Source organism: Amblyomma maculatum, chromosome 8, assembly GCF_055883805.1.
Source record: "Amblyomma maculatum isolate TAMU_Amacu chromosome 8, ASM5588380v1, whole genome shotgun sequence".
Classification (NCBI taxonomy): Eukaryota; Metazoa; Arthropoda; class Arachnida; order Ixodida; family Ixodidae; genus Amblyomma; species Amblyomma maculatum.
Window position 1 is genome coordinate 102,760,596 of NC_139351.1, and position 13,239 is coordinate 102,773,834.

Sequence of the window (13,239 nt, forward strand, 5' to 3'; positions counted from 1 at the left end):
GTTCATGATTCCCATATTTTACTCGCGCTTCATTTGCCACTGAAAGGAGTCAATGTGAGGTTACAAATTTACAACTTAAGCATTTAACATGTTCATGAGAAAGATCCCATTGACAATAGGAACATCACTGTAACAACAGCTAAAGCACGTTCAGCGAACGTTGGTGCGGTAATACGACGCAGTAAGCAAAACACGCAGCAAGGGGAGCGGAACGGAAGGCTTTGAGCAATGCGACACGCTTCTTGGGGGCAATAAAATCTCACCTTCACCGCTCAATTAAAACATGCAGCGATACGCCACTCATGCAGACGTGTATCCGTAAAACAGGCCACCACTTTTGCGACGTGCCCCACGCAGCGGTGGCGTAACGGTAGAACATCCGCCTCGCATGCAAAAGGACCGGGGTTCAAATCCCGGTGCCGCGCAATTCTCCACAGGATGAAAAATAAAAAAAAATCCGCGTGCCGATGGAATTGCATACACAGGTTTGGGGTGCGACATGGTTCCGGTGAACACCTCCGGCAACGCACTCCCTCACCAGAACAGGAGTTGGCCACCCTGGTGCAGTAATTGGCCACAACCTCCTATGATAAGCTCCATAAAACCCCGGCCCTCAGTCACCAGCGGCTGCGGAACAACTGACCACGGCGGCGGTCAGACCTGTGACGCAGCAGGGGGTGCTAAGAAAGCCTGGCTCCGCTGGACAGGCCGCCATTGGAAACTGACCCTGGCAACGTTTAATGCTAGAACCCTAGCTAGTGAAGCTAGTTTAGCAGTGCTGTTAGAGGGACTAGAGAGCATGAAATGGGATGTCATAGGGCTTAGTGAGGCTAGGAGGCCGAATGAGGCATATACTGTACTGAAGGTGGGCATGTACTGTGTTATCGAGGTTTACCAGAGAGGCGACAACTAGGAGTAGGTTTCCTTGTCAATAAGTATATAGCGGGTAATATAGATGAATTCTATAGTATTAATGAGACGGTTGCAGGCATCGTAATTAGGCTTAATAAACGGTATAAACTGAAGGTTGTACAGTCCTATGCACCTACATGTAGTTATGATGACCAGGCAGTTGAACGCTTCTATGAAGATGTAGAATCGGCAATGCGAAAAGTAAAGACGCAGTATACTGTACTAATGGGCGACTTCAATGCCAAGGTAGGGAGAAAACAGGCAGGAGACAAGGCATTAGGCGACTATGGCATTGGTTCTAGGAATAGCAGGGGGGAGTTGATAGTTGAGTTTGCAGAGCGCAATAACTTACGAATCATGAATACCTTCTTCAGCAAACGGAAGAACCGCGGAAATGGACATGGAAAAGTCCTAACGGAGAGACTAAAAATGAAATCCACCTCATAATGTGTTCAACCCCCGCCATTGTGCAGGATGTAGAGGTAATCGGGAAAGTGCGATGCAGTGACCACAGAATGGTGAGGTCCCGAATTAGCCTAAATCTGAAGAAGGAACGCAACAGATTAGTAAGAAAGAAACCCATCAACGAACTAGCGGTGAGGGGGAGGGCAGAAGAGTTCAGGATCTCGCTACAGAATAGGTATTCAGCTCTAACTGAGGATGGCGACATTACCCTAGAGGCAAGGAACAATAATTTCAGAGATATCATTACTGAGTGCGAGGTAGAAGTAGGCGGTAGGATAGTTAGAGAGGATACCGGTAAGCTGTCTAAGGAGACGAAAAATTTGATTAAGAAACGCCAGAGTATGAAAGCTTCCAATCCAACAGATCAGATCGAATTGGCCGAGATATCAAAGCTAATCAATTAGCGCAAGGTGGCCGATATAAGAAAGTACAACATGGAGAAAATTGAGCATGCTGTAAAGAACGGGGGAAGCCTTAAAGCGGTAAAGAAGAAATTGGGCATAGGCAAAAACCAGATGTATGCGATAAGGGACAAGGCGGGCAACATAGTCACTAATATGGACAAGATAGTCAAAGTAGCCGAGGAGTTCTATACAGATCTCTACAGTAGCCAAAGTAGTCAGGACCGTAAGGAGATTGGCGGTAAGGAAAAACAGTCAGACGTTCCACCAGTGACGAAGGACGAGGTCAAGAAAGCGCTAGAAACTACGAAAATGGGGAAATCAGCTGGAGAGGATCAGATAACTACAGATTTGCTGAAGGACGGGGGGGGGGGGGGGGGGGGATATCGTGCTAGAAAAACTGGCCACCCTGTATACGCAGTGCCTGGTGTCATCGACGGTACCGGAACCATGGAAGAATGCAAACATTATCCTTATCCACAAGAAAGGGGACTCTAAGGACCTTAAAAATTACAGACCAATCAGCTCACTGTCTGTTACGTATAAGGTATTTACTAAGGTAATCGCTAATAGAATCAGGACAACCTTAGACTGCAATCAAGCAAAGGATCAAGCAGGGTTTCGGAAACGGTGCTCTACTATCGATCATATCCATACCATCAATCAGGTGATAGAAAAATGCTCGGAATATAACCAGCTCTTATACATAGCATTCATTGATTACGAAAAAGCATTTGACTCAGTTGAAACCTCGGCGGTGATGCAGGCATTGCGAAATCAGGGGTAGACGAGCCGTAAGTGAAAGTGCTGGAAGATATATATATAGTGGCTGCACAGCAACCATAGTTCTGCATAAAGAAAGTAACAAAATTCCCATAAAGAAAGGTGTTAGGCAAGGAGACACAATCTACCCAGTACTATTCACAGCTTGCTTAGAGGAAGTATTCAGAGACTTGGAATGGGAGCAGTTAGGGATAAGGGTAGATGGAGAATACCTCAGTAATCTGCGATTTGCTGATGGCATTGCCTTGCTAAGCAACTCGGGGGATGAACTGCAAATAATGATTGATGACCTAGACAGTAAAAGTAGAAAGGCAGGCTTGAAAATCAATATGCAGAAGACTAAGGTAATGTTCAACAGCCTCGGGAAGAAACAGCAGTTTACGTTGGGTAGCGAAACATAGTAAGCGAATATGTCTACTTAGGACAGGTAGTAACCGCAGATCCGGACCATGAAAAGGAAATAACAAGAAGAATAAGATTGGGATGGAGCGCATTTGGCAAGCACTCGCAGATTATGACTAGCAGCTTACCGGTATCGCTCAAGAGGAAAGTATACAACAGTTGCATCTTGCCTATACTCACCTATGGGGCTGAAACGTGGAGGCTAACCAAGAGAGTTCTACTTAAGTTGAGGACAGCCCAGAGGGCTATGGAACGAAAAATGGTAGGGGTAACATTAAGAGATAGAAAGCGCGCAGAGTGGGTCAGAGAAATAACTCAAGTTACCGACATTCTAGTGGAAATTAAGAAGAAGAAATGGACATGGGCAGGACATGTTGTTCGAAGAGAGGATAACCGATGGTCGCTGAGGGTAACAGACTGGATTCCAATGGAAAGAAAGCGTAGCAGGGGGCGGCAGAAAGTTAGGTGGGCGGATGAGATTAAGAAGTTCGCAGGGGTCAAGTGGATGCAGCTAGCACAGAACCGGGTTAAGTGGAGAAATATGGGAGATGCCTTTGCCCTGCAGTGGGTATAGTCAGGCTGATGATGATGATGATGGGAGGCCGAGCCGAGCCGCCGAGCTGTGACGCAGCATTGTCCCATCGGCCGGAAATGCGCACATGCAGCGGCAATCAGTTTCTCATCGAGCACAGTCAGTCTTCGCCTTGCAGTAAAGCTCTACCAAAGCCAGCAGAATGAAATACTGACTGTTTGTTACAGATAACCCACTCTGTACGCAGCACGCAACGATGAACGTTGAACCGGGGCCGACGACGCACCCATTCCGCGGATGAAAAAAGCTTTGGTCTGAACAGTCTGAACCATATCTGAGCTTTCGGCAACTACGCAGCGGATAATAAGTGGCCGAGAGAGGCCGTTAAAAACAAGTTAAAATATGATTAAAAACGTGACACGTTTTTTCTTACGCAAGAAACAAAAACTGCATTCATTCCTGAGCGCGAATATTGTTTACTTTCTAGTTCTTTGGAGTTCTGGCAGATCTTATTTTCTGTGCGTTAGTAATTTGCCTCACAGTTCGCAGGAGCCCTCATCATCGAGTTGATGCCGCTGGCAGTAGGCAGCTGCACGCGTTTTCTTCCAAGTTGCGCGACCAGTTGTACATTGACCTTGACACCGGCGCATCTGTGCGTAGCCGCGCTCCGCGGCCGGTTTTGAACCACGGTCCGTACTCCGAGTTCGCGTCGTTTTCAGAAGTGCCATTTTCGCCTTGACCACAGGTATTCTGAATGATGGAAATAGCACTAGATGTCAGTTCTGTTGCCACCCCTTCCTGTTCCGGCGTTCCACCAGTAAGATGAGGGCGTAAATTAATGACACTTCTCGAAATGACACGAACTCGGAATATGAGTCCTGAGCTTTCCGGCTCAGAAGCTGCGGAAAGCCCTAACCACTCAGCCACCGCGGCGGGGTTTTAAGGTGAAAACCTTTCTAAGCTCATGGAACGAAATCCCGTGCGCGAGATCTGTCATATTCCTCGAGATTCCGCGAGATTAGTTCTTCTCTAGAGCTCCTGCCATCTGCAATCCCACTTGAAGGCGCGCTGAAACGCCACGCGACAGGAGCGATGGTGTAGCATCCAAACATAAATCGTAAGAGATACTGCGCTTTTCCTTTCCTGTAAATCAATTATAATTATAGGTAGCACTGCAACGAATGAGGCAAACGATGAGAGACAAATGACAAGAGAGTAAAGCTAAAAGACCCTTTAATTTTTTATTCCAGGGATCTGTCAGCACTCGTGAATTGTAATTGCGTAATGAATAGGAGTGCATGAACAGGAGAGCGCTGTGGTGTGTGCCTTCGTTGTTCTTGTCTTGAGTCTGTATTCGCTGGTCCCCTTTCTACGTAAAGAACAGAAACGAAGGCCTTTTGGCGAAAATTCATAACAGGTATAATAACAATTATGTTAGAGTTTGTTGTTGGCGGATTGTGGACTAGATGATGTTGTCGGCGCAGCACTCTTCACCTCATCCAGGCATAGAAAAGCGCGACGACTGCAGGCGCAACGCAGGAGCCGAGAAGACCCAAGAACGTCCGGCGCCCGAACGTCATGGGGCCAGCTGCACCGAAAAGTAGCCGAATGCTGTCCACGTGTATGAAGTAGCGGTCGAAGGTTTGCACCACCGTCGCCCTGTGTGCGAGAATCGAACTTCTCAGAGATATTTGCCGTGCATTATCTTTGTTCCCTAGCGTTTTATGTGCCTATGCACTACACTCGATACAGTACTTTAGAGGAGTGCCGAATGCCGAAGAGGGATGCACTGAGTGCTACTTAACTGAAGGTGCATTATGCAGCTTTTTGCCCAGTGTGCCTTCTTCCCACTGTAATGTACGTGGAGAAATAAACTTTCAATTCAATACAATTCGATACAATAAAGGAAATAAACAGGGTAAAAGGGGTCGAAGAATTTGTTCCTGAGATGAGGTGGAAAAATGGCACTCAAAAGGCTTTCCACGAAGTGTAAAAAAGCTGATGATACTGGTAAATATTGAATAGCCGACAATACTCTTGCAAAAATTTCTGATCTAGCCTGTGCAAAACCACAGATAAATGCGATAAAAAAATAACAGCCAGATCGCCTAGGTGACGCTTTAGTGGGAGGAAAGCATTACCGATCTATGTATGCTTCCTGGAACCAGAATAAGAGTGCGCCAATACCCAAGGCACGTGCAGATGCGTATCTTGTCGATATGTGAAGGGGGAGAAGTAACAAACCCTACGGCTACAGGACAAATTTATTCCTTCCGTTTCACCGACGATCCATCCAAACCACACACCCGATTGAAATCACTGTTTGGATACGCGCATTCTTTTTTTTCTTTTTTGAGATATTAAATTTTAAGCATACCTATCTTTATAATATACGGCGATTCTCTTCCCACAAGAATGCGCTTAAACAGTGGCGATAAATGTTTTCAATCGTATTGTGTGGTTTTTGAAGAGCAATACTCCTAGTTGATCCAAGTTCACCGGATCCTGGCGTTTGACCTTCAAACAGAGGTGTGTCATCCACGTGGCGTACCACGTGACTCGCAGCGTATCATGCTCTGACCGCGCGCCGCCGCCGCCTGTCAGCTTTAGCCGCGTGATGTACTGCGTGACTTGCCGTTCGCTTCAAAATGAGAATACATCGAAGCCGACTATCTTGCTCTCCTCACAAATCTGAACTTTTCTCAATGTGCAGCAAATCACAACTAACTAGAGAATCCCACCTACCGCACCTACACAAACCAGTGGAGGTATACGTGAGAGGGAGCAAGGTACAGAGAGTTAGCACTATTAGGATCCTGGGGTGTTTCCTACAGCAGAATAGGAAAAACACCGCCATCCTGAAAAAGCTTCAGACGTATGTCGACCAGGTACCGAAAAATACTGCAAGAACTATAGCTTCAGTCAGGTGAGCTACCCTATGTCGCTGAACTCCTGGTGCTTGAGACGCGGAAACTATTCAAAATTGCACCGATCCCTAAGAATATGCACCCGATTCATGACAAGGAACGAAGACAGCATAGAGCAAAATTTGTTCAAACTAATAAACGACCCTCCTGAGGAATCAGCCTATTGCGATGCTGCCTGTGGGCTAGAAGGGGCCGCGGTCATAGCAGTGGTAGATGGGAACCACTCCCAGAAAGTAACTGGATCAATTATTACGCGTAACGCTTTAATAGCTGAAGAGGCTGCGATAGCGCTAGCATGTACAGGCACTAAAGCCAGAACTATCCTCTCAGATAATAAGGCGGCTGTTAGGAACTTCGGCAAAGGCCTAATTTCCAAGCAGGCTGCCAGTCTACTGAGAAAGCACCCGCTAAAACGGGAGGTTTCAGTCATCTGGGTTCCAGCTCACGAGGGTCTACCAGGCAATGAGGCTGCCCATCGCCTCGCTCGAGATGTATACACCCGAGCGGCCATAGAGACCCCGCTACCGGAAGACAAAGACCCCCTCATTTCCTACAAGGAGCTCTCTGAGACTCCCAGACTAAACAGAAGGATCTATCCACCATCAGATAGGTCCCTAATACCCTCCGAATGCAGGGCCTGGCGAAAAGTTCAGGCCAATCGTTTCTTTCCTCATGTTACTCTGCATAATGAGTTGACAGGGGACCCAGAGGCTTGCAATCTCTGCAACGTACCTCTGATTCAAAATCACCTAATCTGGCAATGCTCCGATTCTCCGGGAGCTAAAGAAACTGATCCCCTTGATCAAATTACCTGGGAGTCCTACATCCGCACCCCAAATGTGGATGAACAAAAGATCGTCCTACGCCTGGCGGAGGAGGCTTACTCCAAGACCTCTGCGGCCACGGCGCAGGAGAGCCGGCAAGGAGACCCTCCCCTGGCTTTCGTCAATGCGGCTTTTACATTACATGCCCTGAACTGTGCTCGTGTACATAGAGAAAAGAAAAACAAGAACTAACAATTGGAATGAGTCGTCGAAATCAGTCTGTATGCCAACCTTTCCGACCTGTCATGAAGAACCCGTTCAGTCTACGTTCGGGCGCGCGGCGGTCCGCCTCGTGAACTGCCTTTCATTTTCGCTGCGAAAGCCATTTCGCGTGGCACAACGTGGGCCAAGCTGCGCATGCGCGAGGAGCCGCGTGACGTCAGAGGCAGCAACTGGTGTGTCGGAGCACGGCCGGTCTCGAGGGAGAGAGCGCGCGCTCTTTCTTACGGCCTTCTCAATCGCCGCGTGAACAATGGGAACTTTTCTCCTTGAGTCACGCTCTTCGCCGCCGCAAGGGGCGCGACCTGCTCACTGTTCGCTCCGCATCTGCTTCAGTGGCGGCGGGTGGCTTTTGCCTGGTTTCGCGCTGTCCCCCGCGGGTTTCGTGGTGAGTGCAGCCCCTGAATGAAAGATTACAGAAGGTAGATGCTGCAGCGGCATCCTGTCAGCGTGCTACACACGTGAATGGAGTTTTTATATTAAAAAAAACACTGTCGCTCAGCAAACGCTCGGCAAGCATATGACATTTATTGCGGCATGGTATCTACTTTTGCTCATTTTAATCTGAATTTTTGCCCAAGCCTGTACAAGAAGATGAATAAAAAAAAGTGAATGAGCAGTGATCACATCGAAGTTTCTTCAAGGCAAACATAACAGCAACAAGAGAAGAGAGAAACGCGCTCTCCCTCGAGACCGGCCGTGGTCGGAGCTGCCGTCGCGGCCGCGCTAGGGCGGCGTGTGCGCTCCGCCGGTGCCGGAGAAGTGACGTCATAACCACAGCCGGCGCTAGTAGGGTGCCTCGATGCGCTCCCGCTCTCCGCGCTAGCTGCACATCACTCCCTCCATTGGTTGTGTGGAGAAGCGCGGCCAGAATTGATCAACTAGGCGAAGGCTAAGCGTCGTGCTAATCCAAACAGTCAAACCGTGTATACAACTTCGCTGAACCATGCAAAACCATGCTTAACAAAGCTTTTGCTCATATAACTAGGTTCAAGCCAAGCTTAACCGGGGTTCAACACTTTTTCATGGAGCTTCCACCCATCAATCTTTTTTTCTGAGGTATACCTTATGAAAAAGGCCACTGGTACTATAGTACCTGTGGCGTTCATCGATCAGCGCTGAATTGCGTTCACAGAAATAAAAAAAAAGGGCCCTGCTTCAACCGAGTCATGGCGTGGCATGTGCACTAAGCCGTACCTAAAGAAGACCTGGACGAGGTTCTTAGGAGTGGGTTCAGGCTTCCAGTGCACCACTATCTCCTTCTTGGACTTGCTGTCTCCGTGGGCCACGGCGCTCTGCACGCATTCGTATTGCCTATTATTAATAATAAAACTGCGAGAAGCACCTATGCGAATGTTTGATGCCACCTGAAGAAATTCTCTTCGGTCTAGGTTCTCAATAGTCATATTAGTGTCCGTAGTCACACTGTCTACCTCGCCTTCGTAATGCCCATCATGCAACAGATTGCCTTCTTAGCGTCGACTCAACCGAGAAGAGCGGCTGGCCTTGGTGCTCCAAGACGTGGACAGTTCGTACGTTACTGATTGTTCTTTTTAACGTCAACGCTTTTAGCGTTACCTGTATCGTTCTTAGCAACTGTAGAATTGCAAGTATTCACGTTGCAGGCTGTATTATTGGTGACATGTTCTTGGAGTGAAAATCGCGACAAAATACACAATACATATAGAGTACTGTAGCGCGCACTCGTGCTGTCCTATCGTTGTATTTGCCTTTAGCAAGCTGTGAACAAACATGACACAAGCGACTGCAATAGGCAGGGCATTTAAATATTCCGTGAGAATGAAATCAACTACGGTAAGTACATGCGAGCGAAATATTTCTCTCCGAATATTTCTGCTCAGTAAGGTAGTAAATTGAAGTTGGTCTGTACCGGTCGACTACGACAGCCTACTGACAGAGATATTAGTAGAGGAATTTTATTTTTTTTTAAGGCGAAAGACTCTCTTGGTTCATGGTCAAACTCTCGCGTGTGCGAAATTTTTTCTTGAGATTCCGCGAGATGTGTTCTCCTTGTCTATCATTCCTGTCATCACCATGGCAACATAGGGGGCGCGAAGACGAGCTGCGCGCTCTGCGCGCTAGAGAGCCTATGTTGCACCGAGGCGCCCGATTTGCTTGGTACCGTCAATCCCCCCCTTGGAACAGACGCGTGACAAGGAACGCCACTCGACCGACACGCGCGACAGTGTACCGTATAATCTCGCATTTGCAGGTGCACTGCAGCGAACGCGTGGCAATCAAATAAAATTCCCACTTTGCGGCACCAACCCTGCAGCCTTTACAGCAAAACCATAGGGACCTTGATAGCAAGGGGCGCGCGATGTACCGTGTGCAGCAGCAAGGCGCAATGCTCTCGGAATTTTTATACGCTAGAACAGGGGGAGGAAACGACTTAATTGTGAAGAAGGAAAGGGATAATTAATTACCGTTAATTACTCAGCTGAGATTAAAAACTGAAATTTACACTGAGCTTGTAGCGTAAAGTTCAATTTTTAAGCACGGTTAACAGTTGAAGGCGTCAGCTCATATATCGTTGGAAAGGTTTAGATGAGCAGAAACAGAAAGTATATATCATCGTGCAGCTATTCCTCAATATTGGGTGTAATTCCGATAATTTCTTTAGTCATGGGAGTCAGGTGATAAAATTTCAGAGTCGTGTAGCCCCAAAAGAAAACTTCAGCTGCTACATACAATCAATAAGAAATGTAATTTTTGAAATCTTTTCTTAAATGGGGGAACAGAAACGAAATTTCCGCCGGAAGCACGCACTGGTGTAGCGCTTTGCAGCCACTGGCAGGGAAGGTGGCTGTACATCTGTATAACAGGTGAATGCGGTGAATCCGTTGAATGCGGTGCAACGTGCCAAAGGCTAAGTAAGGCTAAGGGGGTGCTTTAGTGGAGGGCTTCGGATAGCTTTGGCCACCCGGTGTTCTTTAGCGCGCACTGGACTCCCGGTGTACAGACGTCTTGTTTTTCGCCTTCATCAGAATGCAGCGCCCTCTTGGCTGAGAAGAAATCGGAGTCACTTGGCTTAGTTGCCGCGGCGGGCATATTGAGTTGTCTAGTCATAAACGGTATCATATCTCATAGCGAGATTTTTTGGCGTTGACCTGCTGGCCACACATAATTATTAATCATTTCTTCGTGGCTATAAAAGACATGTGAACTAGAGTGTCGGTGCGGTTGATAATGGTCTGTGTACTGCCTTTCGACTCATTTGGTCCGGAGAGGCAACAGCACCTAGAAACCGTTTCACGGTGTCGAGTGGGCTCATTTATTGTAGCAAGAGTTGGCCAGTCTCGTTATTTCGCCGTGCCTGTTCGAAAAGCGAAGAAAAGAAGAAGAAAAAGAAAAAGAAGAAGGAGAAGAAGAGGAGAACGGTTTTGTTGGAGTTAACGTTCCAAAGCGACTCAGGCTATGAGGGAAGCCGTAGAGGAAGACTCCAGAAATTTCGACCACAAGAAGAAGAAGAAAAGGAAGAAGAAAATGAAGAATAAAAAGAGAAAGAAGAAGAAAAGGAGGCGAAGAAGAAAAGAAGAAAAAGAAGAAGATTGGTTTTGTGGGATTTAACGTTCCAAAGTGACTCGGGCTATGAGGGAAGCCATAGGGGAAGACACCGGAAATTTCTTAGACTAGTCTAGACTCACTTAGACTAGCCCGAAGCCGAACAAATTGAAATCGTAGGCTATTGACATGTGTAAGAAGTTGGAATTGGAGCAGTTGGTACACACTATAACTAAGTGAAAGGCGCCTCACGGACGCCTGGATCGGACGACCGGCGGGGTCAGCTTCGTATGTGCGTGCGTGCGTGCGCGTGCGTGCATGTGTGTGTGTGTGTGTGTGAACAACTTTTATTTCTGCCAGAATAGAGGCCCCCTACTGCCCGACCCCGGCACGCAGGCCTAGCGGACAGTGGCCAGGACCTCCGCGATTAGAGGCAGGCAAAGAGGTCTTGGCTCCTCGCGGCCTCTTCCGCCAGGCGGATAATCGCCTGGTGAGGTTATAGCCAGTAATCTCTCTCATTATCATCACTGTCACTGTCCGCAACTACCACCAGCTATCATTATCGATCACTTCCTACCACTACTAGCGGTGGCGGTCTCCATGGCAACCGCGCTAGCATGTCGCTAGACAAGGAGATACGTTTCTCACGTGGTGGGCGTGGCTGTCAGGATGATTGACAGCTATAGTGGGACAGGACGCCGGACGTATGAGGCGTTAGACTTTCGCTTTAAAAAAACAGTCTAGGTCTCGCCAGGGGGATATGGATGAGTCAACTACTTTAATGGCTGAAGGCTGGGGGGAGTCGAGACAGCTATAGTCACTGTAGCGGAGGGACCCGGCTCAATTCCGATCACGTGGTTTCTTTAACATGTTCTGCCCACCGCAGCCCAGCGGTATTTTAATATTGCATTTCGCATGCCTAGAAATGTGGTCACAGTGACCTGGATTCCAACATGCGACCTCATGTGCCACTGTTGTCCACCCTACGAGCGGAGCTATCGTGCAAGTGTACGCTATATTCCTTTTTGTTTACCCGAACGGGTACCGAACCGTTGGATAAGATTGGTACGCGTGGATCTATACAGGTCCTCTTCTCTCAGATCTGTTGGACGGCAGGAGGCTCCTGCGTGGCAATCCTGTACACAACCAGACTTTTGCGAGTTTCGAAACTAAAAGCTTAAACAGAGGACTGTTTGTGGCTCGAAAGACGTGCCGTTTTGGGGTTGAGGTCATTTAGAGAGATTTAACACATCGGAGACGTGTTAAAGTAGATGTCTACCGGTTTGACAGAAGCCGCTTACGACTGGCATATGTGGGGCAAGGTGTGGCCACTTAGTGAGCGCAGTCGGCGCCCGGTAAACCGGTAGATGTCTATAATATTACGTCCCCATTCTTATAAGCCTTTATTCTCGAATTTTTAGGAGAACAGAATTGTACTGTTCGAGCGGCCACGAAGAATGCTACCTTCATGTTGCTGCGCGCCACAGTTGCCTGTATTGGCGAAACGTGTAGTTGACGTCACTTGAGTAACGACTCTACACAGGACCTAGAGTTTTACAGGTAGGCTCTGACACTGGTTGCTAAAGGTACCCCTCGTACCAAGCACACATACACTGAGCCACGAAGCAGCCTCTCCGCATCGATGACGAGCCTGCAACAACGTTACTAGAACCAGCGTAATGGCAGCTACAACTTGAGGGAAAGGAGGAAGCGTGTGTACCCTGTCATGTCCGTCGCAGTCGAGGTACCGCGAGTCCTGGAACATTGCATCCTTCTCGAATTCTCCGCGGAAGTAAATGAAATTATTCCCTCTGACGGCCATGGATCGGATGAGGAAGCCACGGAAGGTGACGTTGCTATTCGTGGTCAGCAGCTGTACAGTGACTCTGCCTTCGCGGATGCCCCGGTCGACCACCAGCTGCAGACGTGATGTGAACAAGTTTGGGGAAGTTAGTAATTCATCCTTACACGAAAAACATAGTTCAGCTTAAAGGGTTCTACTTTACCCATAGCCCCATATGCCCGTGCGAACCCTTTTTGCGCCCCTTTTATGCCTCTTACGCTATCACGTTAAAAGGCCATGTCGAGACAAGAAACAAGATCCAGTTATTTGTGCGTACACGTGCCTAAATAAGAAGAGAGCTAAAGAAGGTGATATTGGATACAGATGTCTCCATAATATGAACAGTAAGGGATCCAGGAGCAAAAAATGACATGTTTGCCAACGATCCCTTCATATCACTACGTAC

The 13,239-nt window shown here is 47.9% G+C and overlaps 1 protein-coding gene across 1 annotated transcript in view; it reads right to left on the reverse strand.

The window, feature by feature from the left end:
• Positions 1 to 4,818: 4,818 nt before the first annotated feature.
• The window catches only part of LOC146182048 (uncharacterized), a 14,655-nt gene continuing 6,234 nt past the window's right edge, over positions 4,819 to 13,239 (reverse strand). The window contains exons 2-4 of the mRNA XM_084575590.1: positions 12,711 to 12,908; positions 8,663 to 8,760; positions 4,819 to 5,154 (exon numbers count right to left, since the gene is read on the reverse strand). Coding sequence (XP_084431716.1) covers positions 4,986 to 5,154; positions 8,663 to 8,760; positions 12,711 to 12,908 — 465 coding nt within the window. The 3' untranslated portion in view covers positions 4,819 to 4,985. The remainder of the gene's footprint in view (positions 5,155 to 8,662; positions 8,761 to 12,710; positions 12,909 to 13,239) is intronic.